The 24,889-nt window shown below is 38.8% G+C and overlaps 1 protein-coding gene across 3 annotated transcripts in view; it reads right to left on the minus strand.

Annotated features, from left to right (window-relative positions):
* Positions 1-24,889, minus strand: part of LOC133660343 (glutamate receptor ionotropic, kainate 2) — a 472,659-nt gene that overhangs the window by 90,951 nt on the left and 356,819 nt on the right. For 2 of the 3 annotated variants that reach the window (XM_062063755.1, XM_062063754.1), the window contains exons 10-12: positions 21,714-21,827; positions 12,404-12,610; positions 6,095-6,318 (exon numbers count right to left, since the gene is read on the minus strand). In XM_062063755.1, coding sequence (XP_061919739.1) covers positions 6,095-6,318; positions 12,404-12,610; positions 21,714-21,827 — 545 coding nt within the window. Of the gene's footprint in view, positions 1-5,419; positions 5,996-6,094; positions 6,319-12,403; positions 12,611-21,713; positions 21,828-24,889 lie in introns of those variants that run through there. The other variant, XM_062063756.1, reaches the window with a different exon arrangement.

Consider the following 24,889-nt stretch of genomic DNA (forward strand, 5'->3'; position numbering starts at 1 on the left):
GTTCCCCATACTAAAGTGTTACCATAAGGCATTAATGAGTACTTAATAATGACTAAGAGCAAATATGTTACTATTTTGCATGTTAATAAGCAACTAATTAATGGTGAATATGTTCCCCATACTAAAGTGTTACCATAAGGCATTAATGAGTACTTAATAAGGACTAATTAAGAGCCAATATTTTACTATTTTGCATGTTATTAAGCAACTAATTAATTGTGAATATGTTCCCCATACTAAAGTGTTACCATAAGGCATTAATAAGGACTAATTAAGAGCCAATATGTTACTATTTTGCATGTTAATAAGCAACTAATTAATGGTGAATATGTTCCCCATACTAAAGTGTTACCATAAGGCATTAATAAGTACTTAATAATGACTAATTAAGAGCCAATATGTTACTATTTTGCATGTAAATAAGCAACTAATTAATGGTGAATATGTTCCCCATACTAAAGTGTTACCATAAGGCATTAATAAGTACTTAATAAGGACTGATTAAGAGCCAATATGTTACTATTTTGCAAGTTAATAAGCAACTAATTAATGGTGAATATGTCCCCCATACTAAAGTGTTACCATAAGGCATTAATAAGTACTTGATAATGACTAATTAAGAGCAAATATGTTACTAATTTGCATGTTAATAAGCAAATAATTAATGGTAATATGTTCCCCATACTAAAGTGTTGCCATAAGGCATTAATAAGTACTTAATAAGGACTGATTAAGAGCCAATATGTTACTATTTTGCAAGTTAATAAGCAACTAATTAATTGTGAATATGTCCCCCATACTAAAGTGTTACCATAAGGCATTAATGAGTACTTAATAAGGACTAATTAAGAGCCAATATGTTACTAATTTGCATGATAATAAGCAACTAATTAATGGCGAATATGTTCCCCATACTGAAATGTGTTACCTACATTTTTTGTTTCGCTCTGTGAATTTAGATTGATTTTAGAACGTTTTATTTCCCTCGCATGTTTAGAGCAATGTCCATTTCCCATCAATCTACATTTGCTTGTATATCTACTTAGTGAAACAATTTTCTAAAATTTGCCATTCAAACATGTCACCTTTTTGCATTATTGCATTGCTCAACCAAAAATTAGTTATAAAGGACTAAATGTAAATTGTTGTTTACATGTGACACTTGCTGAATACTATATATTAGTCATGGGAATCCTACAATAACTCACAATTGCATTCCGATTCTTGGGGTGACAATTAGATTCAGAATTGATTTTTGATTCAAAACGATTCTTGCAATATAATATTCAGTATAAGAATTATGATAAAAACAAACAAAAGCTCCTCTTGGCTGTTCACACCGCAAGTTTTTTTAAAAGTGTTTTAAGCTAAATGTATTGCGACATTATGCTTATTACATTTGGCACACCCCTTATGGTTGAGGAATTCACATTAGTCGCATAATTTTGGTCTTGACCTCATTATGTATGATGAGATTATCGCAGATCTTGAAGATGCAACCTTTTAATCAAATTTGAATATTAGGATATTGGGACTGATTTAGCGGCTTTAAAGATTCCTTTTTTATTTATTAATGAAATTATAAATGGGTATTTGTTGGGTAGATTTTGAAATGTATTGTGCTGTATTTTGTACATTATATGATGATGTATATTTTAACTGTGGGTCCCTGTCCATAAACTGTGTGCTTCTAGGGATGACTTTTTTGCAGAACGGACTCTGATATTAACAAAAGAAGCAATAATGAAATACAAAACTGTGTCTGTCTGTAAATAAATCTGTAAATAAATTAAAAAAACAAACAAAAACCAAAAATCTAAATAAATAAAAAATCGTAATATTTAATAATTTTGGAAAAAAAAGGTTTTCATGTTTTTTAAAAAAAATCAGTTTTTGAAATTACGAATCGATTTAGAATCGGTTTAAATAAGAATCACTATTCAGATCAATCATTTTACATCACTCCTATTCTATATGCTGTATCTAAATACCACACAAAATACTATTGTTGCCTGTTTTAATCCTATGATTAAATTTTTTTTTACAATAAACTATGTCAGCAGATGGTTTCATAATGCATAACACTATTTAGCAATCCCAGTTCATATTTCCCCATTTCTTTTCAGAAACTAATGTTAATGGTCTTACAACATGAGATCGTTGTGGCTTGTGCAGCCCTTTGAGACATTTGTGATTAAGGGCTATATAAGTAAACGTTGATTGATTGATTAAAAGTACATAAAAAGTACCATCCATCCATCCATTTTCTACCGCTTGTCCCTCTAAAAAGTCTAATTTGAACTATTCAGTACAGTTCCAACCACATCATAAGTGGTTGGAACTTAACCTCACCTTTATCTTTAGTTTTTAAGCCAAAATGCGTCCGTTCTCCCTTTTCTGTCTACACACTGTGTCTGTTTGCAAGTACTCAGTGATTGTGCGCTGCCGAACATGCTCGTAAAGCAGCAATGACACCACGCGGGCGCGGCAGACCGGTACTTTTCAGAGGTGGTATAGTACCGAATATGATTCATTAGTTTCGCGGTACTATACTAATACTGGTATACCGTACAACCATAGGTACCACTATATAGTATATTTGACTTCTTCTTTCATAAAAGACATAAGAGACTGACCTGTGCTGCACTGTAACTAAGACATGGAACTGAACCCAACATGCATTTGTGTTTCAAAGAAAAGATGGTAAAGTGATGGCAGAGTGGGATTTCAACACTTACCCAAACACTTACTTAGTGTGGTGCAAAATACAATAGGTGCATATTCTGAGCCAACTTAGATGACAGTTGCTGCCTGTTAATTATTATGTGCAATCATAACGCCAGTAACATCGGGGAAAAAAACACTCGTGTTAACCGTAAAACTGCAGGGGTCACGGCTGGAAGAGAGCCACTGTCTCCTGCAGGTTTTAGAGTTAACATCAACTCGTTCTTTTTCCTCACCGTGGTTCAAAATATACCCTTTAAAAGCAACGACAACAATATGCGACAATATTACGCCAGTGCAAATGAACAGAGGCTGCATGTGAATGGACACACAAAAGGCAAACTGCCCATCAACACAGACAAGTAGTAAGCAAGATTGATTGATTGATTAACCTCGGCTCCTTCTCTGATTTCCCAACAGAGATGTGAATGGAGGAGAGAAGGAAGAGACGAGCGGAGACAAGTTAATTAACTAATAGCCTTTTAACACCCTTGCTGTTTACCGCTCTTTCTTTTTATTGTCGGAAACATTTCCAACCTGATCTACAGTACTAAAGGTTTGCATGTACTAAAACGTGCAAACTTGAGCTGGTGCGCAGAAAATTGCTTCCTTTAAATGAGCAAAATAGCACCCATTTACACTGCACACCCAATCAGATTTTTTTTTTGCACTTGTAAGACACAGATCTGATTTTTTTTTTTCGCCAGTCTGAACGCTCCAAAGCGCTTCAAATCTGATCTTTTGGCATCATGTACCATGAATTGATTAACGTGGACCCCGACTTAAACAAGTTGAAAAACGTATTCGGGTATTACCATTTAGTGACAATTGTACGGAATATGTACTGTACTGTGCAATCTACTAATAAAAGTTTCAATCAATCAATCAATCAGATTCTGACCACATCAGGAGGTAGTCCAAATCGGATTGGAATCTGATCTTCTCGAATGTGACTTCAGTCTAAACACAATGCGACCTGAATGTGGCTTTTTCCAAAGCTTTGCACTCGTGTGCGCCAGTGGAAGTGGATATTGCATCACAACATCCGGTTTCTATCAAAGTCTATTTAAGACGACCAAATGTTCGGTGCATAGCTTATGAATAGTGCGCAAATAATAGGCTACATGTCAGGGGTGTCAAACTCATTTTAGATCGGGGGCCACATGGAGAAAAATCTACTGGGCCGGACTGGTAAAATCCCGGCACGATAACTTAAAAATAAAGACAACTTCAGATTGTTTTCTTTGTTTAAAAATAGAACAAACACATTCTGAAAATGTACAAATCATAATGTTGTTGTTTTTTTTACAGTTATATGTTGCGGTGAATAGTATTCTACCTTTATTTGTCGTTATTTATGCTTTCTGTATAAATTATGTGATAATGTTCATCAGTCAAGTCGTTGGTGTTAATTTTCAATATATTAAGATAAAAAATAATATCAAAATCAAATTACAGGATGTTATTTATGTAGTTTGCTCATTTTCCTCGACTGGTGCACTAACATATGTAGCATCATCTACAACGATAAAAAATAATTGCTATTGCGACATCCAGTGGACACATTTAGAACAGCAGTTTCTTTCATTCAAAAATGTCGGCTCATTTTTATACTTAGCAAACTCATCCCGCCGGCCGGATAAGACCTGTCAGGCCCGTGGGCCGTACATTTGACACCCCTGTTCTAGATCATCATTTGTCCCATAGCAGTCGTTGTTGGCAGCATGACTCGGGTGGTAAAGTCGTTGTGTACCAACCTGACGGTTGGGGGTTCCATCCTCAGTTCCCCCTGTGACCATGTCGATTTATCCTTTGGCAAGATACTGAACCCCCGGTTGCTCCTGATGTTGCGTCATCAGTAGGTTTCATAGTTGGAAGCCAAATCGGTGCCTTGTGACCAAGAGGGGCTTGTGACCAATCAGAGTATGGCCAGACAATCTCCTAAATGAATGGTCAAAAGACCCTCACGTGACGACAGGGCATCAAGTTGGCTTCCGAGCATTTAAGTCCTATCTTAAAACTCATTTGTATACGCTAGCCTTTAAATAGACCCCCCTTTTAGACCAGTTGATGTGCCGTCTCTTTTCTGCTCTGACCCCCTATCCTGCGTGGAGAGGTTATCAGGCGCTAGCTGTTCAAAGTTGGGCCCCGGGGTGGGCCACTCATCTGTACATCAGTTGGGGACGTCTCTGACTTGTCTCCACTCAAGATGATCTCATGCTAGCCCCACTATGAACTGGACTCTCACACTATTAACTAGATCCACTCGACGTCCATTGCACCGGTCGCCCAGGGGATGGGGGTCCCCACATCTGCGGTCCCCCTTATTGTATCCCATTGGGTTAAGTTTTTTCTTGCCCTGATGTGGGATCTGACTTGTGCAGCCCTTTGAGACACTTGTGATTAAGGGCTATATAAATACACTTTGATTGATTGATTGATTTTAAAACGGAGTTGGCCATGTTTTCTGTTTACACAGCTTTGCATAGTCTTATTCACTACCGCCATCTAACGTTTTGGAATTGCAACTGCATGCAAACTCTACAATATAATAATTGCAAATAAGAATGTATGAAAACCGGCCAGCACAGTAAGGATTATCAGCTCAATGAGATTTTATTATTAAACAACCTTTTTTAACACATTAACACACACAGAAGTACTGAAAATTAGAACTGTTGAGCACCGGTATTGGTACCGTAATAGATTCAAATGTAAAAAGGTACCCATCCCTAGATACTAGATGCTACATTGTGCAATAGAATTAACCCACAAAGTCTTAAAAGTTGCAGTAAACTTTTTGCAGCAAATCTCGCCTAAGTCTGGCCCGGTTTGAATGTCCTACTGTCATTGCATTTTAAGAGACTAGGGGAACGTGAAGAGAGGGGCAGCATACAAGGAGTGCACATATGTATCATCACTCTCTCAGACACATCCCCACAACCCTAAAACATCTTGTACACCTGTCACGTCTCAGCCTAAGGTCTGAGATTCTCTGTCTGCCAGTGTCTCTCGGGGTTTGCCCTCTTCCTAGTACCAGAGTGGAAACAGGCCAGGGGTAACCTTGCAGCCTTTGCTCTGTGGAAGATGATGTTCTTGAAAGGGATTACTCATGCAAAGTAAATGTGGTCGTGATCCTCGGTTGTTCGTCTGCGTTAAACACGTTACACGGCAATGATGTGGCGTTCAGGACATTTTGCATGGCAATCGATTAGTAAGTGCGTGGAGGATTCACCAATTCAGCATGCTCGGGACACAGCTCCTGTAATCACTGTAATCAGCCTATTGTTAGTCATACTGGCAAAGACCGAAGTGACGACACCGGAGCAAGACTCGAACTTGTGTGTGATTGCGGGTGGCGACATGTTACCTGGCTATGACAAACAGCACACAACTGACACCCAAGTAAGCCAGCAGAATATACATCCAGATATCAGGCGAGAGGGGGTTGAGGAAGGAGAAGACCCCCGGGTTGGTCCCATTCGGCTTGCGGTAGAGTATACTTATACCCAACGTCATGAAGGGCTTGGAGAAGTCAATAACCTTCTCGCGCACGTATGTGATGGCTAGGGGGGCCACTGCCAGATCAGCTCTCTGTCAATAACAAACATAAAAAGGAAGAAGGATAGGCCGTAAGTTAAGGGTACAGGAAGTGTTTAGAGGCAATCAAATTAAGAAAACAGGATCTATACACACGGCTTATTCTTTACCAAGCCACTTTGGGTGAAATGTAAAGCTTTCATTTTGTGTAATTTTAGCAAAATGTATTTCATTAATTTGTTTATTTTTTAACCCCCCATAAAAGGTCTGGAAATCCAAATATCCACTATCATATTACAGGGAGTACTGTGAGCAGTCCCATTTGACTTGCACACTATCATCAGACTGAGACTATATTATATCACTGGAAGAACATGTTAAATGTCCAAAGTGTAAACCATCTCTCACGCCAAGTCAGCTCCGATCGGCTCATTGCACACTTGAATTTATTGGCTAGCCTTCACCAGACTTCTGCCGTTGTCTTTGTCCATTAACTAAAAGTAAGGGACACTATACTTGGCAACACTGTGGGCAGGGAAATGTCTACCACATGTACTTTAGGGCTATGTCTACACTAAGCCGGATAAATAAATGATGAATAAATAAATGATACATGGGTTATACTTGTATAGCGCTTTTCTACCTTCAAGGTACTCAAAGCGCGTTGACAGTATTTCCACATTCATCCATTCACACACACATTCACACACTGATGGCGGGAGCTGCCATGCAAGGCGCTAACCAGCAGCCATCAGGAGCAAGGGTGAAGTGTCTTGCCCAAGGACACAACGGACGTGACTAGGATGGTAGAGGGTGGGGATTGAACCCCAGTAACCAGCAACACTCCGATTGCTGGCACGGCCACTCTACCAACTTCGCCACGCCGTCCCCCTTGAACAAATAATGGTAACACTTTAGTATGGGGAACATATTTCCCATTAATTAGTTGCTTATTAACATGCAAATGAGTAACATATTGGCTCTTCATTAGTCATTATTAAGTACTTATTAATGCCTTATTCTGCATGGCCTTATTATACAACCAGTAAGCCATTAACTAAGAGTAATCCCTCAATAACCTCAGAATTATTGCTTATTAGTAACCCTAACCCTTATATGTTCTCCTAGTGCCTAAATAACTCTAAATTAAGTCTTTGTAACTTAGATTATTTTCCCCATACTAAAGTGTTACCCAAATATTTATTTAGCCCTCACTCGTTTCAGCCACACTAAATCAGCGTTTAAGGTCCCCCTTCCCCTGACAATTTTTTTACACGGGTAAGTGCGTCGTCTATTTCTTGAATCTCCGGCCCTTTGCTTTGTATGGACTCATTGATCGTTTACAAACTGAGTTCGGAGAGGAAGTGACGCCAGAAAGACCACTCCCACACAGGAAGTGATGTCAGAAAGAACGCGCCACAGCCAGCTTCATAATAAAGCGGTTTCGTTACCCGGCGCTAACCACTGGAAATATGGAGGCGAGTCATCCAGACATGCCCGTGTGAAAATCACACATCAATACCTTAAGAGAAGCAAACGCGCGATTGCAGCTATTTAGGATACAACACTTCTCAGACGGCAACATCGACGGAAGAACGACAGCCTGGTGGGATATGTTTGTCCATTTGTCCAAAGGGAGACAACGACAGACTACAAAAAACAGCGAATACATTTGGACTGGCAAAGCAGACTATTACTAGTTATTGTCCGCCATGTATGTCGAGCTATTGCTCAACGTTTAGTTTTGTACTACATAACTATTGTGAAGCCATGAAGTGGTTGCGGCCGTCAAGCACGACCGCCAATTTCAGCCTCCAAGCACAGTGTCCTGACCAGATATCTAGATCCCTAGATTGATTGTTGTAAAATGTTCTTTATCACATTGTTTACTTTCACACGTCCATTAAAGATATGATTCATGTATGATGGCTCAGGTGTGATTCACTACAATAGTCTAACAGCTGCTGATGGTGAGGCAAGAAAGGTTTACTGTTAAAAGAAATGTGGCAATAGTCTACATTGAAACACAGGGTAAGAATACACTTCCAGGTCGGAGGTAACTATGACACGTGCATTTTTTTTTGCGCATGCGTACTAGGTCGCGTTGCGCCGGCGGACGACCATTGTGTGTGTGGACACGGATAAGGTGAGGTAGGATTTACCCTGGATAACCTTAGCCGGCTTAGTGTAGAAGGGGCCTAAGATAAAGAAAATGTGTTCTTGACCCAACATCTGACAAGAGAAATAAAAATCACATTTACATTCTGAAATATTCTACCTTCTTATATACATATATTTCAGTATCAAGTATCAGTGGTGTCAGGCCTTTGTTTTTTGCATTTTTTTTTCCTTTTTCAACTTTTCAACTTTCACCATGCTGTATCCTCCCCTTGTCAAAGCACAACCTTCAGTCGTCTGTGAGCCTTTAAGTTTCAGTTTGAATTGAGCCCTCAGCATAGAAATGATTACTTCACAGTAGGCCTGGGCCATGACAATGTTTGCTGGACAATTTATTGTCCCCAAAATGATCGTCGGTAAACAATATTTTGTTAGCATTATTTTGAGACCAAACTAAGTCATAATGTAATCGTAGTATATCATAGAAATAATAAAATAATGCAAGTAACTCTTTAAAAATGCAATAAACTTGTGTTTCTCATTAGTATGTTTTATCATTGTAATTGGAAGGTCAAGAATTTTTAATTGTCCTAAATATGTAAATAAACAATGAAAATACTCTCAATATCGGTTAGCAAAAGTTGAACATCTTTAATAACAAAACTGCACTGTGGTTTGTTTTGTTATCTTTTTGTTGCCATCACATTCCAACGCGTTTGGCATACTGGCTGTTTCCTCCGTGTTGATGGACTCATCTGTCTCATTTGATTTGAAGCCAAAATATTACCACACAGGAGCACTTGGCTTTGCAATCCTATTTTGTCTTCCTAATTTTTTGTTACTTTGCGGTGTTTCTTACGAGAGAGTCGCGACTCGCAAAGCTCTCTTTCTGTGCATCGTATGCCCACCAAGACAAAAATTGTGGATGGCAAGAAGGTCCAGTGGGTTTATTTTATTTTGTTATCCAATAAACACATTTAGGTGCTGAGAGCTATGCACAGAGTGAACCCTCTTGCACCTAGTTTGAAAACGGCAGACCAAAAAATCATGCCAATTTACCGATGCTGGCAAAGTTATTGAGTTCATTTTAATTGATTAATTGACTCTCAGCCCAGGTTTACTTATTGAGTTCATTTTAATTGATTAATTGACTCTCAGCCCAGGTTTACTTCACAGGACTTGGCTCTAGATTGTATTAAACAAAACAAAACAATAAAATAATAAACACACGGTCCCTGCACCTTCCGTTCATTCTATTTCAAATTTTTAAATGCAAATAAATAAATAAAAATTCGGGCCATTTTTTCTATTTTCATTATTTCTATTTAATGACACTTTTTAAAAACAACAATAGGACTCCTGCTGAAAAAAGATGTTACCGTAATGCTAAAAACATGCCAAACGCAAAGGAAAAGCTAAAATACTGCTTCCGGTTCAATTTGTCATCACACAGATAACCACGCATTTTTGCATTTTGGATGAACGTATATTCGATTTCTGTGTGTATCTGGAAAAATAAAAATCTATAAAGGGAAAACAGCACAAAATCCACATTTATGGCAATATTTTAATGAAAATCAACCCTTTTTTTGTTTGTTTTAAAATCTGCCATATATAATAAAAATCGAAAAACGGCCCTCATTTTGTTTTTTGATTTGCGTTTAAGAATTGTAAATAGAATGAATGGAGTGTACACAGCTATCATACAGTGCATTGATCAAGAGCGAGGGGGCAAACGTCTGAGTTAAAAAGTGCTTGACAATTCATGGTTGTTGCTTCTAATGGGACATATATTGACTTGAGGCTTTGCAGTGGCAGCTATTTTTCTGGCTATGTAGTTTATCTAAACTGGGACTTTGTTGGGAGCAATTACCGGCACTGTGAACAGATTGTGTACAGTACATTTTAATAGGACCTACAGGGGAAACAACTCATGACAGCATCTATGCTCTCCTCGCATCACGGCATTCGCATCACCAGTCTTAAATTCCCATTCTGTTTCAAAGCATCTAAGAATATTTGTGATGAATTACAGAGCAGGTCAACTAATATCTACAATCTACTAGTTGGTCTTTCAAGCTAAAGACAATATATACAGTCATGGTCAAAAGTTGACATACACTTGTAAAGAACATAAAGTCATGGCTGTCTTGAGTTTCCTGTCTTACAGTCACTTATTCTTAAACTTAACAGAACCCCACTGATGCCTATTACTGCCTTTGAGTTAATATTAATTTCTAAATTGTTAATAATAAAATCATACTAATGTCAGTTTACCTGGCACTCTTACATTATTTTAGTTGTATACCTATGGCAAATATGTTTAGCATTTCCACAGAGGACATTTTTTATTGTTACAAAGATACACAATCTTTTTTTCCAATGACAAGCACTACATGGTTCACTCTGAATCTTGTGTCTGCCAGGTGCAGGTGGAGAAACAGGACACACCTGAATCCGATTAGATAGCTTTTTTGTGTTTCCCTTTCATTGTCACAGTGCTGTTTGTTGTACTTGTTTTGATTTCCGTTTTTAGACTGTTAACCTTTGAGTTTTTAACTTGTTGCTAAGTTTAGTTATTGACTTGCCTATTCTAATGCATCTAAAAGACTACCAGTGCTCAATGTCTGCTTTGTGGTCTGACTTATCACAAAAAGTTACAAGGCTGTTCATATAATAAATTCTGGGGCAGACGACTATGATTATGCTTTGGGGGGTTTTCCGTGTCCAATGTAGGCCGCATTAAATACCACAGTCCCAGCAGGCACAAGATATTGATACAATGTTAATTATACATGCATGCCCTTTAAAACTGACTTCGAAACAACGTTGCAAAATTGTTGCATTTGTAAACTGAGACAACTGTCTAATGTTGGATACATGTTGTTGGAATGCGTTAATGGTCGAATCGTCAAAACCTGACATTGAATAAATGTCGTCAAAAGGCATGTTGTTTCAACATTGTAGACCAGGGGTGCCCATCACGTCGATCGCGAGCTACCGGTCGATCGTGGAGGGTGTGTCAGTCGATCGCCAGCGAGGCATTAAAAAAATAGACCTAAAAATTAGCGATCATCAATCTTCCCCAAGACGTCACTTTCGTCACTTGATTGACATTCACGGCACCCGAGTGTCTTGTGAGATGACGCTGGCTGCTGCCTGATCATTATTAAGAAACAATGTCCGACAGGAGGGCGAGAAACACTTTTTATTTCAACAGACTCTCGCGCCGTACCTGCGGTCAAAACTCTAAAGACCGACTGTACAGTTTCTGTCTTCAAAATAAAAGCGCTGCTTCATCCTGCCTACGCTAACAAAATAGGATTCTCAGAAAGCTGGCGTGTACAAGCTGGCAAGCTTCGAAGTTTGCCGCCAATGTATTTCTTGTAAAGTGTATACAAACGAGTATGGAAGCTGGACAAATACGATGCCAAAAACCAACCACTTTCATGTCGTATTGGACAGAAAGGATGACTTTTTTGTCTCTTCATTCAAAAATGTGGACGTTATCAGCACTACTATCTGATTCCAATCAATGCAAGTCATCAGAATCAGGTAATACATCAACTTATATTCTTGTCTTCACGAAAGAAAGGAATATATATATATATATGTGTTTAACATGCTTGTATTATCATTAAACACATTTAACTTGTTAACAAAAATGTCTCTTTCATAAATAAATATAAATTATATATATGAATGAGGTAGATCCCTTCGACTTGGTCAATCGAAAAGTAGCTCGCCTGCAGAAAAAGTGTGGGCACCCCTGTTGTAGACTATTGGTTGGGCAATGAATTTCAATGTTTACACTGTTACCTTCTTGTATCTCAAGTCATGTATCAATGGTTAGAGAATGTCTGCATGTGCTTTTTCAAAATCCCACTTTTGCAACCCGAGTCACAATTAACAGAATCTCTTCTAAACACTTGTCCAAGTCTTATAACCAACAACAAATTTAACAATGCATGACATTAGTTATGGTGTACAAAAATATCTGTAGAAAAAATTGGGGACTTACATGGTCCATTAATTCCTTCACCATACCATTCCACTGGCCAGAGTTATCTTCCTGGGCGCCATATTTCCCATCTTCCACCAAACGGATTTCATAGATAAAGCCCAAGATGTTGGCGAGCTCTCTCAACAGGTCTATGCAGTAGCCCTCAAAGCGGTCATTTCCATACAGGGGCTTATCGGACTTCTTGAACATCACATATGGCTCCTCCTGTGAAAAAGGTGCAATATTGGAAACAGGATAAGTCTGTGCATGGTTAGCCTCTTGTGCCGACTCACAGCTATTGGAGAGGGTGTGTAATACAATGATACGTAGTGGAGCAAAAACCCCAAAACAGACATGGATCAGGGGGTAAAAAACGTGAGCCTACTACGTGTGCTCGGAAATGGTTGCCGTCTTGTAATGTGAAATAGGGTTGGGGTAAAGAGCAGTATGACAGCACATTCCTCACCATTAAAAGGAGAAGAAATATGATGACAAAAAATGGAATTCTACACATCCGCCTTGTTCACATTACCAGTGATGAAAATTACAAGTACAGTGGTACGGGCTTACGGGTGTCGCAGTTTACAGTTTTTAGTTTAGTTTAGTCTTTATTTGAAAGGACAATGCACAGAAACATTTAGTTCAAAGACAGATATGTTTTGCACCAGATTAAAGCTAAATAGCTCATTTCCATCTGCAGTTCCTGGCTACCTAAATTAAAGAGACAAACATCAAAATTAAAACAATACAATTATACAATAGCATGTAATCAAATGAAGAAAAGCCATAAAATACCCTTTCATTGACACATACTTATTATACAATACAACCACCCCTCCTTTACATCATAACACACAGACAATACATGGTCTTGTTCACATCTGTCATCAATCATTTGTAAAAACAACCATGATTTTAACACACACACCTCACAGTTTACAACAAAATGTTCTCATGCATAAATATAATAAACATTTTGGGGATTTGAGCTGTCTCTCAGCTACTTGTTAGGATTTAAGTTGGAAGCCAACAATTGGGTTACAAACCTCCCCGCAGCTAGTTCCGCACAAAACATCCGTTGTCACTTACTAGCATCAGCTTATAGTTGCTACTGGATGAATAGTTAAAAAGACAAATGTTGTTTTTCCAAGCAATGGTCAAGATAAAGTAAGTGTGTAGGACAGTGCTGAGAAGAAGTGGATGCTAGTCATTGTATTAAAGAAATATATTTATGAAGTGATTGAGGTGTGTTTGTAACAGAATACGTATAATATGGCAACAATATTCAACTTAATCAGAATCGGCCGATAACACCAGCCAACGGCGTTAAAGTAATTTCCAGACAAAGGACATTTATCTATGAAAATATGGAGAAGCTGCTGACAGGTCACTTCGCTGGAGATATCGTGGAAGTCCAATCTCCAAGGGAAAGGTAATGTCTGGACTAATTTTATTTTGTACATATATCGTCCGCACACGTCAAAAGCCACAGGTGTTCGCATTGAAACAGAAAATATTTACACAGAAACTTGTGTTCTATCACACAGCACACAGGAGCCTGCTGGAAAAGTCATTGAGCGTAGCGTTGTCTTTGTCCTCTTCCTCCTTTCTCCTCTTCCTGCAACGTCCGTTCACTTTTGTCTTGAGTAAAATTCCCCTCTGAACTTGTGATGGACGTGTCTTCTTCAACACGCAGCAGTCCAACCTTTTGAAACCCATTGGTTACAGTGGATTTCCTTTGTGTGTAGCAGGTAGAGTCGCCTTCAACTGGAAAGCTGCTTCGGCGGCATTTTGTTGTGGCGTTACCATGGTGAGGGTGAGTCCATAATGCGCTAAATGGCCGACTGAATAATTGGGTGAGTGCATTTGATTTAATGTGAACATTAATCTAATTGGTCCACCCTGACCTGTTCGGGAATTTCTTTTGATAATAATTAATTTTGTGTAATCCGCGGGGTTCACAGCGTAGGGAAAAAGTTGCAATTTATAGTCCAGAAATTACGGCATCTAATAAAGCTACTGTTGTCTTTTGAAACAACATTCGTGATATTAATTTTTTATTTTTTTTAAATTTAAAAGCATGTTCAAATGGTGTGGTTTTTTGGGGGGCCAGCACAGACTGATTTGAATTCACTTCAGTGGGGACCCTCTCATTTTTCCCGGGAGACTCCCGAATATCAGAGCGTGATGACACTGCATTTGGCGCCCTCTACAGTCTGCCCTAACAGTGTACCTGCTCGACCACACGTAGAATGCAATTTCAGCTTGCTCACGTAAGTGACAGCAAGGCGTACTAACTGAGCAGCCACACATCTTACACTGACGGTACCAATACCCAGAATCCCATGCAGCCCTAACTCTTCCGCTCAACCAACGCAAGGAGAGGGGGTGGGGGGTTGATGTGTGGGGGGATTTGGTGGTAGCGGGGGTGTATAATGTAGACCGGAAGAGTTAGGGCTGCATGGGATTCTGGGTAATGGTTGTGTTGTGTTTATGTTGTGTTACGGTGGGATGTTCTCCAGAAATGTGTTTTTCATTCTTTTTTGGTGTGGGTTCACAGTGTGGCGCATATTTGTAACGTAACAATGTTAAAGTTGTTTGATACGGCTACCGTCAGTGTAAGGTGTGTGGCTGATGAGTAAGTATGCTTTGCTGTCTCCTGTGTGTGCAAGTAATAACAACATGCAACATGTGGCTGGACTGGCACGCTGTATGTAAATGCTATTGAGGACAATTACTGCAGTGCACTTAGGGCACGCCCTTTATTTAGTAATTAGAGTGTAAATAGGATTATTTTTTCCCTGGGAGTAATCTATGAGGGACACTGAGATCCATAAATCTCCTGGGAAAATCGGGGGGGTTGGCAAGTATGTAGCTGAGCCGCATCAGAGTGGTCAAGGAGCCGCATGCGGCTCCGGAGCCGCGGGTTGCCGACCCCTGCTAGAGTGAGAACCTGTTAGAACAAAAGCATACAAAGGCCACATGACTAACACTGAATCTGTGGTTGACAGTACTGCACAATAGGTGCCTCATCATCTCAATTTATAATGTAATAAAATGCATTATATAATAACTACGTCAATATTTATCACCGTTTTGTTCTGAATCAGTTCATGGGTTCACTTGCGGGTTTTTGTGTAAATGCAGACCTGCGTGGTCTCTGCTCCCCAAAGACATTACACACTATGTAATCTTCATTAGCCGAAAGGAACTTCACTTTCATCACATTACAGTAGTGATTTCCAAAGTAGATAAAACGTTGACAGGCCAAGATCTTAACAGTAATTACATTGTGTTTTATAGTACGTAATCCCTGAGAAAATGATGAGAAGCTGCATGAAAGTGCACATCAATCAAATGCAACAAACCCAATTATTGTCAACCCTCCCTCCTTTCCACGCTGTTCACAGCCATCTAACATCTCCCCATGACTCGATCGTGATATGGCAATTACTTCCACAGAGAGTTGTTAATAACAGCAATCCAATCACGACACAGCATGCTCACAAGGGAAGAAGGCCCATGATAAGTAATGACATCCCCCAATTGACTTGATATTCTCATTTTTACGCCTGCTTTGCAAATAAGATGATAAACGGATTTAGTTAGTGCAATTTTGTGTTACCCGTCTTAGTTAAAAAAGTCTAATTATATTTGATGTTTAGTATTTCAATAGATTAGAAGTGGGAGTTTTTAACACGTTTTATTAACAATTTTCCAAGGCTTAGGGCCCTGTGGTCCATTTTGCATGAAAATGTCAATTATTGAAGGACAGTGCACTTCATTTAAAATTTTACCACAAACGCATCCCTTGCCACTTCCTGCTCTGCCACTGATAAGAATATAATAGCAAATGTCCCTCGACTTTGTCACTGTCCCTTGTGGTGCGCATCGGAGTTAATGCACTGGTATTGTAGGGCATACATACTGGGTTGAACCCTCTTTGATAATGGCTAACTTAAGTGCTAATTTGTTTTATTCTCAGTAAAAAAATAAAAATCAAATAAAAATCCTTCCCATTAATTAGTTTTAGTCCAAAACCTGCATCAAAATAAATTCAAAGTTGTGTTAATTAGTATTAAAATAATTTTACACAAAGTCAAAATTAAATTCTTCTTGGGGCCCCTGACAATATTCCTATATTTTGCAAGTATAGCAGAAAATATAGGGACAGTTCAAAATCAAAACAAATGAGCAAAATTGTAATACAGTTGTGCCTCCGTATTGTCTCCGTTCCAAAAGATCAGACAAAGACCGTGTCGTACGAACACTGAATCAATGTTTTCCCAAAGAAATATTGCAAATCCAATTAACCTCTTCCAGAAAATATGAACACAAAACAAATTTGACGACGGCGGTGAACGGAAAATGGGGTAAGAACCCCCTTATTTCTTGAGTTCAAATGTGTTTCTCACCTTCTTTATCATAGTGCTATCAAATGCAATGTCCCATGGTGGGTTATTTTTTGAGTGACCAATGCGTGAGATTTTTTGTGGCACTCCATTCCACTGAATGATACGCGCGCAAATGGGCTACTTTGTTCCGTGCAATGTTACGAGACAGCGTATGAGGCACCACTGTATTTAAATATTTTTAAATGAAATTTAAATGTAATCAAAGTACTCCTGATAGTGCGATCATTATATTTTGTAAATATGGAAAAAGCGGTGTTTGTGTGAGCTATGTCACTGACTAAAGAACATTTTCACTGCTGGACTCTAGAAAGACGTTCTGCAGCCTCTGTAGCAGAACCTCCAGGTTCTGTAACAGCTTCTTCCCTCAGGCCATAAGACTCGTGAACGCATCATAATAATCCTCTCAATTCCCCCCAAAAACGGATTAACTCGCTGGAATATAAAGACAATATAACATACATCCGTAAACTAATGCAACAAAATGTTGTTCTTCTCTGTACTGTAAAGTTCATATTTGAATGACGATAAAAGGAAGTCGAAGTCGAAGTCTATTTAATTCACAGCCTTAGAATCACCGGTGTTCTGTTTCAATATTCCGACTTCGCACCTTGCAACGATAACACAATATGGCTGATTAATTAATTGGAAAAAAGCTGAAGCATAGACCATGAAATCAATTCCCACCGCCTGAACCAGCTCTCTTCAAACTCAGGTTTTTTTTGTGCTTTTTTTTGAGTGAGACAATTTGCATTTGACAGTGCAAGGCAGCAACCCCAAGAAGAGCTTTGAAAGCAGAGGGCAGCTTAGGTAACACATTGGGAAAGGGGGAAGCTTAAATAATAAAGACATCTTTGGATAAAGACTGTTGTGGCCGGGAGCTGTTCTAGCCTTCTATAATTGATCCCAGCCGGGGGCGCCCCTCCCTGTACGCAGATCGCGCGCTGTGCATAGGGCCCGTGATCCATGGGAGGCCTCATTTTGCGTTAAGTGCATGTGAAATGTCAATTAATGAATGACAGGAAGGTAATATGAAATTTTAACGCAAGCGTTGTCCAAGACCCTTCAAGTTCTGTCGCTGAAAATATACAACAGCAAATTGTCCCAGACATTCCTATCAAATCGTCGGACTGCGATCGAATCCCGGCTAGAAATGTGTCAGGAAGATATGCAATTGTATGTACCCTCCACATATAAATTCCACAGTTCAGTTCATATCCTTTTAGTGCAAAACACGAATATTCAAGGAAATGTAAAATGTCCCTACACTCTTATAACCTTCCTCCAGATTTGTGGTCAGGAAAAACGCACAAATAGTCCAAAGAGAATCCAAAAACAGAGTAGATCTCAGAAGTAGGTTTCCCTATTATCAGTATTGGTCGTTGGAGAATTGAATTTGGCCGTTTCAAGTACCTCTGGGTCTTGTTCACAGTTGAGGGAAGACTGGATCGTGAGATCAACAGGGGGATCGGTGCAGCGTCTGCAGTGATGCGGACCCTGTATCGGTCCGTCGTGGGGAAGAAGGGACCAAGCCGGAAGGCAAAGCTCTCAATTTACCGGTTGATCTACATCCCTATCCTCACCTAGGGTCATGAGCTTTGGGTCATGACCGAAAGGACAAGATAACGGGTGCGAGCAGCCGAAATGAGTTCCCTCCGTCGGGTGGCGGGGCTCTCTCTTAGAGATAGGGTGAGATAAGAGCTCAGAGTAAAGCCACTGCTCCTCCACATCGAGAGGAGCCAGATGAGGTGGTTCGGGCATCTGGTCAGAATGCCCCCCCGAACGCTGCGATCCGAATTTCTCTCTGGCACTCATCAAGGGCGGAGGCTCCCCTTTCCTATCCCTTATCTCTCCTGCTTGCTTCTTTGTTTTGTCTTGTTTTAACTTTCTTGTTGCCTCTTTTAGCACTGCTCTCCAAATCTAAACAATGGAACTAACTAACTGGCCTCTCAACGAAATTGACAAGATCCTGGGTTTGGGAGAACCTGCCTGTTTGGACGGTGCAGTTGTTGCTGGACACACGGCGGACTGTTGGGAGAAGGAGTGCCGCGTGCCTGGCGATGCTTTTCAGTCAAGGACGTGAAGATTTCTAACCTATTCGGAATTATGACAACAGGACATCTGCTGATTGGAGAAAGCGTTGCTCTGGTTTGTCGGCAAATTCAAAGTTCCTGGCAGTCTTCAAAGTACCCCTAAGCTGCCACAAATGTTTGGAGGATGCGGGCCGAACTGTGGACAGTTCTAATAGACCTCAACAGCGGAGCAGGCGGAAGACGGTATATTTAAGAACTACCACAACGGCTGCGATGGCGGAAGAAGGCTGCAGCAGAAAAGGGTCCCCAGTCGTCTTGGACTCCATGCCACTGGACCCTGACCCGATTCTGTCAAGGATTGTGTGGTGACTGTCTGAGCACCAGTCTCCCCACGTTAAACAAAGTCACGCACAGGCTTCCTCCATAAAGGGATACACACCTACCAGGAGGATCGTCATACTCGTTCGAGTGACCGCCGATGATGATGACCATGGTGTCTTTGGACCCGTTTACACTGCACACCAAATCAGATTTTTTTTGCCCTCAAGTGACACATTGCTTCAAATCTGATCTTTTGGCATCAGATTCAGGCCACATCAGGACGTATTCCTGAATCCGATTGGAATTGGATCTTTTCAAATGTGACTTAGTCTAAACGCAATGCGACCCGAATGTGACTTTTCCGTCAGCTTTGGGCAAGATATTGCATCGCAACATCCGGTTTCGGTGAGCAAAGTCTATTTAAGACGACCACATTTTCGGTGCATCACTTGTCAATAGTCTGCAAATAATTGGCTACATGTGATATATCAATATACATTTTGATTTCAAAGAAATAGCGATTGTTGAAAGACCGGAATTGACGCTGTGGCGCATTTGCTTACATGTGAGTTGAAAAATAAAGTGCCCGTAGATCCACGCTGATGTCCTTGTCCCCTCTACTTAACAGCCATAAAAAGATTAAAACCCTCCCAAATATATTACACTATATACATTCATTCATTATATTACTTTCATTTACATTCACGTAAAAAAAAACAATTTTTTAAGGTGTTGAGACTTTTTTTTAAATTTTGTAGTTGTAGCAACTTCTTCCCGGTCTACTTCCTTTATTTTCACTTTATCGTAGGGTTCATGCAAGGGATGTTGAGGCCACATTGGGGCCACATTGCGGCTTGTGCACATTTACACCGGAGTCTGAAAAAAATCACATTTTACTTGCAGTGTTAATAGTAGGGCTGTGAATCTTTGGGTGTCCCACGATTCGATTCTATATCGATTCTTGGGGTCACGATTCGATGTAAAATCGATTTTTTTTTTCAATTCAACACGATTCTCGATTCAAAAACTATTTTTTTCCCGATTCAAAAGGATTCTCTATTCATTCAATACATAGGATTTCAGCAGGATCTACCCCAGTCTGCTGACATGCAAGCAGAGTAGTAGATTTTTGTAAAAAAGCTTTTATAATTGTAAAGGACAATGTTTTATCAACTGATTGCAATAATGTAAATTTGTTTTAACTATTAAATGAAGCAAAAATATGACTTATTTTACCTTTGTGAAAATATTGGACACAGTGTGTTGTCAAGCCTATGAGATGCGATGCAAGTGTAAGCCACTGTGACACTATTGTTCATTTTTTAATTTTTTTTAAATAAATGTCTAATGATAATGTCAATGAGGGATTTTTAATCACTGCTATGTTGAAATTGTAACTAATATTGATACTGTTGTTGATAATATTCATTTTTGTTTCACTACTTTTGGTTTGTTCTGTGTCGTGTTTGTGTCTCCTCTCAATTGCTCTGTGTATTGCAGTTCTGAGTGATGCTGGGTCGGGTTTGGAATTGGATTGCATTGTTATGGTATTGCTGTGTATTGTTTTGTTGGATCGATTAATAAAAATAAATAATTTAAAATAAATAAATAAATAAAATAAAAAATAGATTTTTAAAAAATGAGAATCGATTCTGAATCGCACAACGTGAGAATCGCGATTCGAATTTGAATCGATTTTTTTCCCACACCCCTAGTAAACAGTCAGATGGAAACAATCAGATCTCCAAAAAATCCGGATTGGGCCACTTTGGCCTGCAGTGTAAACGTAGTCTTTGTTTCCCTGATTTGGTTTCTCTCCTTCACACTAACTTTTTTCAGTTCTGATGGCTGGAGGGCAGGATGTCAATCTATGAGCGCCACTTAAACGCGTACGTAAAATGTCTAATTAATGAATTGTCTCAATAATTTAAGCCAGATACATGTTTTAGTTGTTTTGGTGTGGTTACAGCGGGCAGTAACTGATTTGTACAATAAAGTAGTTGAGCAGCGATCGCCTTCTCATCCTATTTAAGGCGAAGTTGGGAGCGTGACCGTGCCAGCAGTATCAGGGTTCCTGGTTCAATCCCCACCTTCTACAATCCTAGTCACGTCCGTTGTGTCCTTGAGCAAAACACTTCACCCTTGCTCCTGATGGGTCGTGGTTAGCGCCTTGCATGGCAGCTCCCGCCATCAGTGTGTGAATGTGTGTGTGAATGGGTGAATGTGGAAATAGTGTCAAAGCGCTTTGAGTTCCTTAAAAAAAGGTAGAAAAGCGCTATACAAGTACAACCCATTTACCATTTTACAACAATGACACGGATGTTACAGTATGGTTGTTTCATGTGTAAACAATGCATGAACGTGTAACAACTCTTTACTGCTCAAACGACAAAACCCTGTCACGAATATTACTTCAACCGACGTAACTCAAGGTATGCTCGCAATTTAAAGCACAACAAAAAGCAGAGAGACAACTCCTATGTCAAGGTACTCGTAAGTTGAGGTACACTGCATCGCCTTTCCGATGACAGTGTTTTGAGTAAGATTACAGTAAATACTGACCAGTATAGTTGAAATGATGAGGGTTCGGTTGGATAAGGAATCCGAGACATTGGTAGTTTTCCCTTTCTGGCTGTCAGTCATATTCAGGCCACTCAGAGGGTCCCAGGTGCCAATCTACAAAGATACAAAAAAACTCTTAAAATAATCGGTTGTCAGTAAACTCATCTATTCCAAACCATTTCACGTACACACACATACCATGATTAGTGGTGTAACTTTGGTTATGGTCATGGTACAGTAAACATTTTAATAATATGAAGCCCTCTAGACCAAGGGTCCCCAAACTACAGCCCGCCAGCGTACAAAATCTGGCATGCGGGAAGTCCCAAGTTAAAAAAAATAAAATAAATACAAATAAATAAAAAAATTCATTATTATTCTTTTAAGTCTGTCCTTTCTAATCCATTTTATACCGCTTGTTCATCTCGGTGTCTCTTAGCCACTCAGGCAAATCATATTGTCTAAAAATGCATTTTCCCATCGACATCATCGCACTCGGCATATATATATATATATATATATATATATATATATATATATATATATATATATATATATATATATATATATATATATATATATATATATATATATATATATATATATATTAGGGGTGTGGGAAAAAATTGATTCAAATTCGAATCGTGATTCTCACATTGTGCGAATCAGAATCGATTCTCATTTTTTTAAAATTTATTTTGTATTTGTTTTTCCTTTTTTTTTTTTTTTTAAATTAATCAATCCAACAAAACAATACACAGCAAAAAAAAAATCGATTTTGAATCGAATCGTGACCCCAAGAATCGATATTGAATCGAATCGTGGGACACCCAAAGATTTGCAGCCCTAATATATATATATATATATATATATATATATATATATATATATATATATATATATATATATATATATATATATATATATATATATATATGTATATATATATATATATATATATATGTATATATATATATATATATATATATGTATATATATATATATATATATATATATATATATATATATATATATATATATATATATATATATATATATATATACTACCGTTCAAAAGTTTGGGGTCACATTGAAATGTCCTTATTTTTGAAGGAAAAGCACTGTACTTTTCAATGAAGATAACTTTAAACTAGTCTTAACTTTAAAGAAATACACTCTATACATTGCTAATGTGGTAAATGACTATTCTAGCTGCAAATGTCTGGTTTTTGGTGCAATATCTACATAGGTGTATAGAGGCCCATTTCCAGGAACTATCACTCCAGTGTTCTAATGGTACAATGTGTTTGCTCATTGGCTCAGAAGGCTAATTGATGATTAGAAAACCCTTGTGCAATCATGTTCACACATCTGAAAACAGTTTAGCTCGTTACAGAAGCTACAAAACTGACCTTCCTTTGAGCAGATTGAGTTTCTGGAGCATCACATTTGTGGGGTCAATTAAACGCTCAAAATGGCCAGAAAAAGAGAACTTTCATCTGAAACTCGACAGTCTATTCTTGTTCTTAGAAATGAAGGCTATTCCACAAAATTGTTTGGGTGACCCCAAACTTTTGAACGGTAGTGTATATATATATACATATATATATATATATATATATATATATATATATATATATATATATATATATATATATATATATATATATATATATATATATATATATGCCAAGTGCAATGTCAAAATCCCCTGAATAATGTAATACAATTACAACTCGTAAAATAATGGCACATTTGTCAATCATATTATTGAATACATTCTGTAATCAACTTTGATGCATTTTGTAATAACGTGTTAGATGTTGCAAAAGTCATTACAAAATGTGAATAAAACTAACATATTTGGTGCATTATGTATTAAAAGAAAGATTGAAATTGATGCTTTCATTAGAAAAAATATTACAGGGACATGAAAAATTCAAATTCATTTTAAGAATCTAGTACAATGTTTCATTGGTCAAACATAAAACAACCGTAACTTGTTTGATTATAATGGAGAATGTGATTGCAAGCAAGAGACTAAAGTTACATGAAAATGACCAACCCACTGAAATGTTGGAAGACAATATGGATTATGTTATGATAATAATGTACATGATAGCGAGAATAAGAAAACACCAATACAAATATGAAACAGAAAAAAAATATTTATTCCCTCAATTACCAATTGCGTGGTGTTGTTTTTCAAAAATGTTGTGATTAAAATGCAAAAGATTATGACAAAATGTGGCTTTATTTATTAATTTAAGTCTATTTATTTATTTATTTTGCCCCCAAGATGGCGCCGCTGTAGTGGCTGCTGGTGGCAGGAGCTCTGTGCTCTTGTCATCCTTTTGTTTTCATGTGTTTTTTGTTTTTTTGCCTTTTGGTTCGGGACCCTTTGGGAATGTGTCACAAGCGGTGGCGCTTTCGTGACTTCTGCGGTGCTTTTTTGTAAACTTCTGGATCTGCCTCCCGAGAGCCTTTTGGCCATGGAGACCAGCTGCTGGATCTCTGTCACACCAAAGTCCATTTGGAGAGACTGGAGGAGATGCGGATGAAGAGACAGGGCTGCAGAGCTGCGCCGGGACCTGAGCAGGTATCGGACACCTCGGTCTCCTTAGACACATCCTCGCTCATCCATGCGGACTGGACACTGGCCGAGAGTTGGTGGGCGGCGGAGGGTGGAGTCGGCTATCTTGGTTGCTTTGTTGGGTCTGCTCCTGTCTCTGGCCATGCTCCCCCCTTCCCAGCAGACGATGGCGTGGAACACAGCAGAGGTCACCACAGTGTATATGTTTTTGTTTTTTTGTTGTTGTTTTACTTTTGTGGCTGTGTGTAGAAGAGGCTGGTTGCATCAGCTCTGGGGCCGTACTTATCAAGCTTCTTAGAGTGCCATTTTACACTTAAGTCCTGAGAATTTGCGAAATTTAGTCCTACTCTCAAACTTAAGAATAAAAGCTTTTTATCAACGTTCTTAAGTCTAAGAATCACTCCTACTCTCCACGATATTTAAGAGACCTTCAGAGGTGTCTTAAGTGGTTAGGAGTTGCCAGCAGGGGATGGCACTGAGGCGAGAGAGACGTGCGCGAACGTTCAGGGAACGGAACAATGTTGTTGTTTTTTTGATGACGAGCAGCTGATCAAACGGTATCGTTTAGACAGAGCGGATATTA

The sequence above is a fragment of the Entelurus aequoreus genome, linkage group LG11 (genome assembly GCF_033978785.1).
Source record: "Entelurus aequoreus isolate RoL-2023_Sb linkage group LG11, RoL_Eaeq_v1.1, whole genome shotgun sequence".
NCBI lineage: Eukaryota > Metazoa > Chordata > Actinopteri > Syngnathiformes > Syngnathidae > Entelurus > Entelurus aequoreus.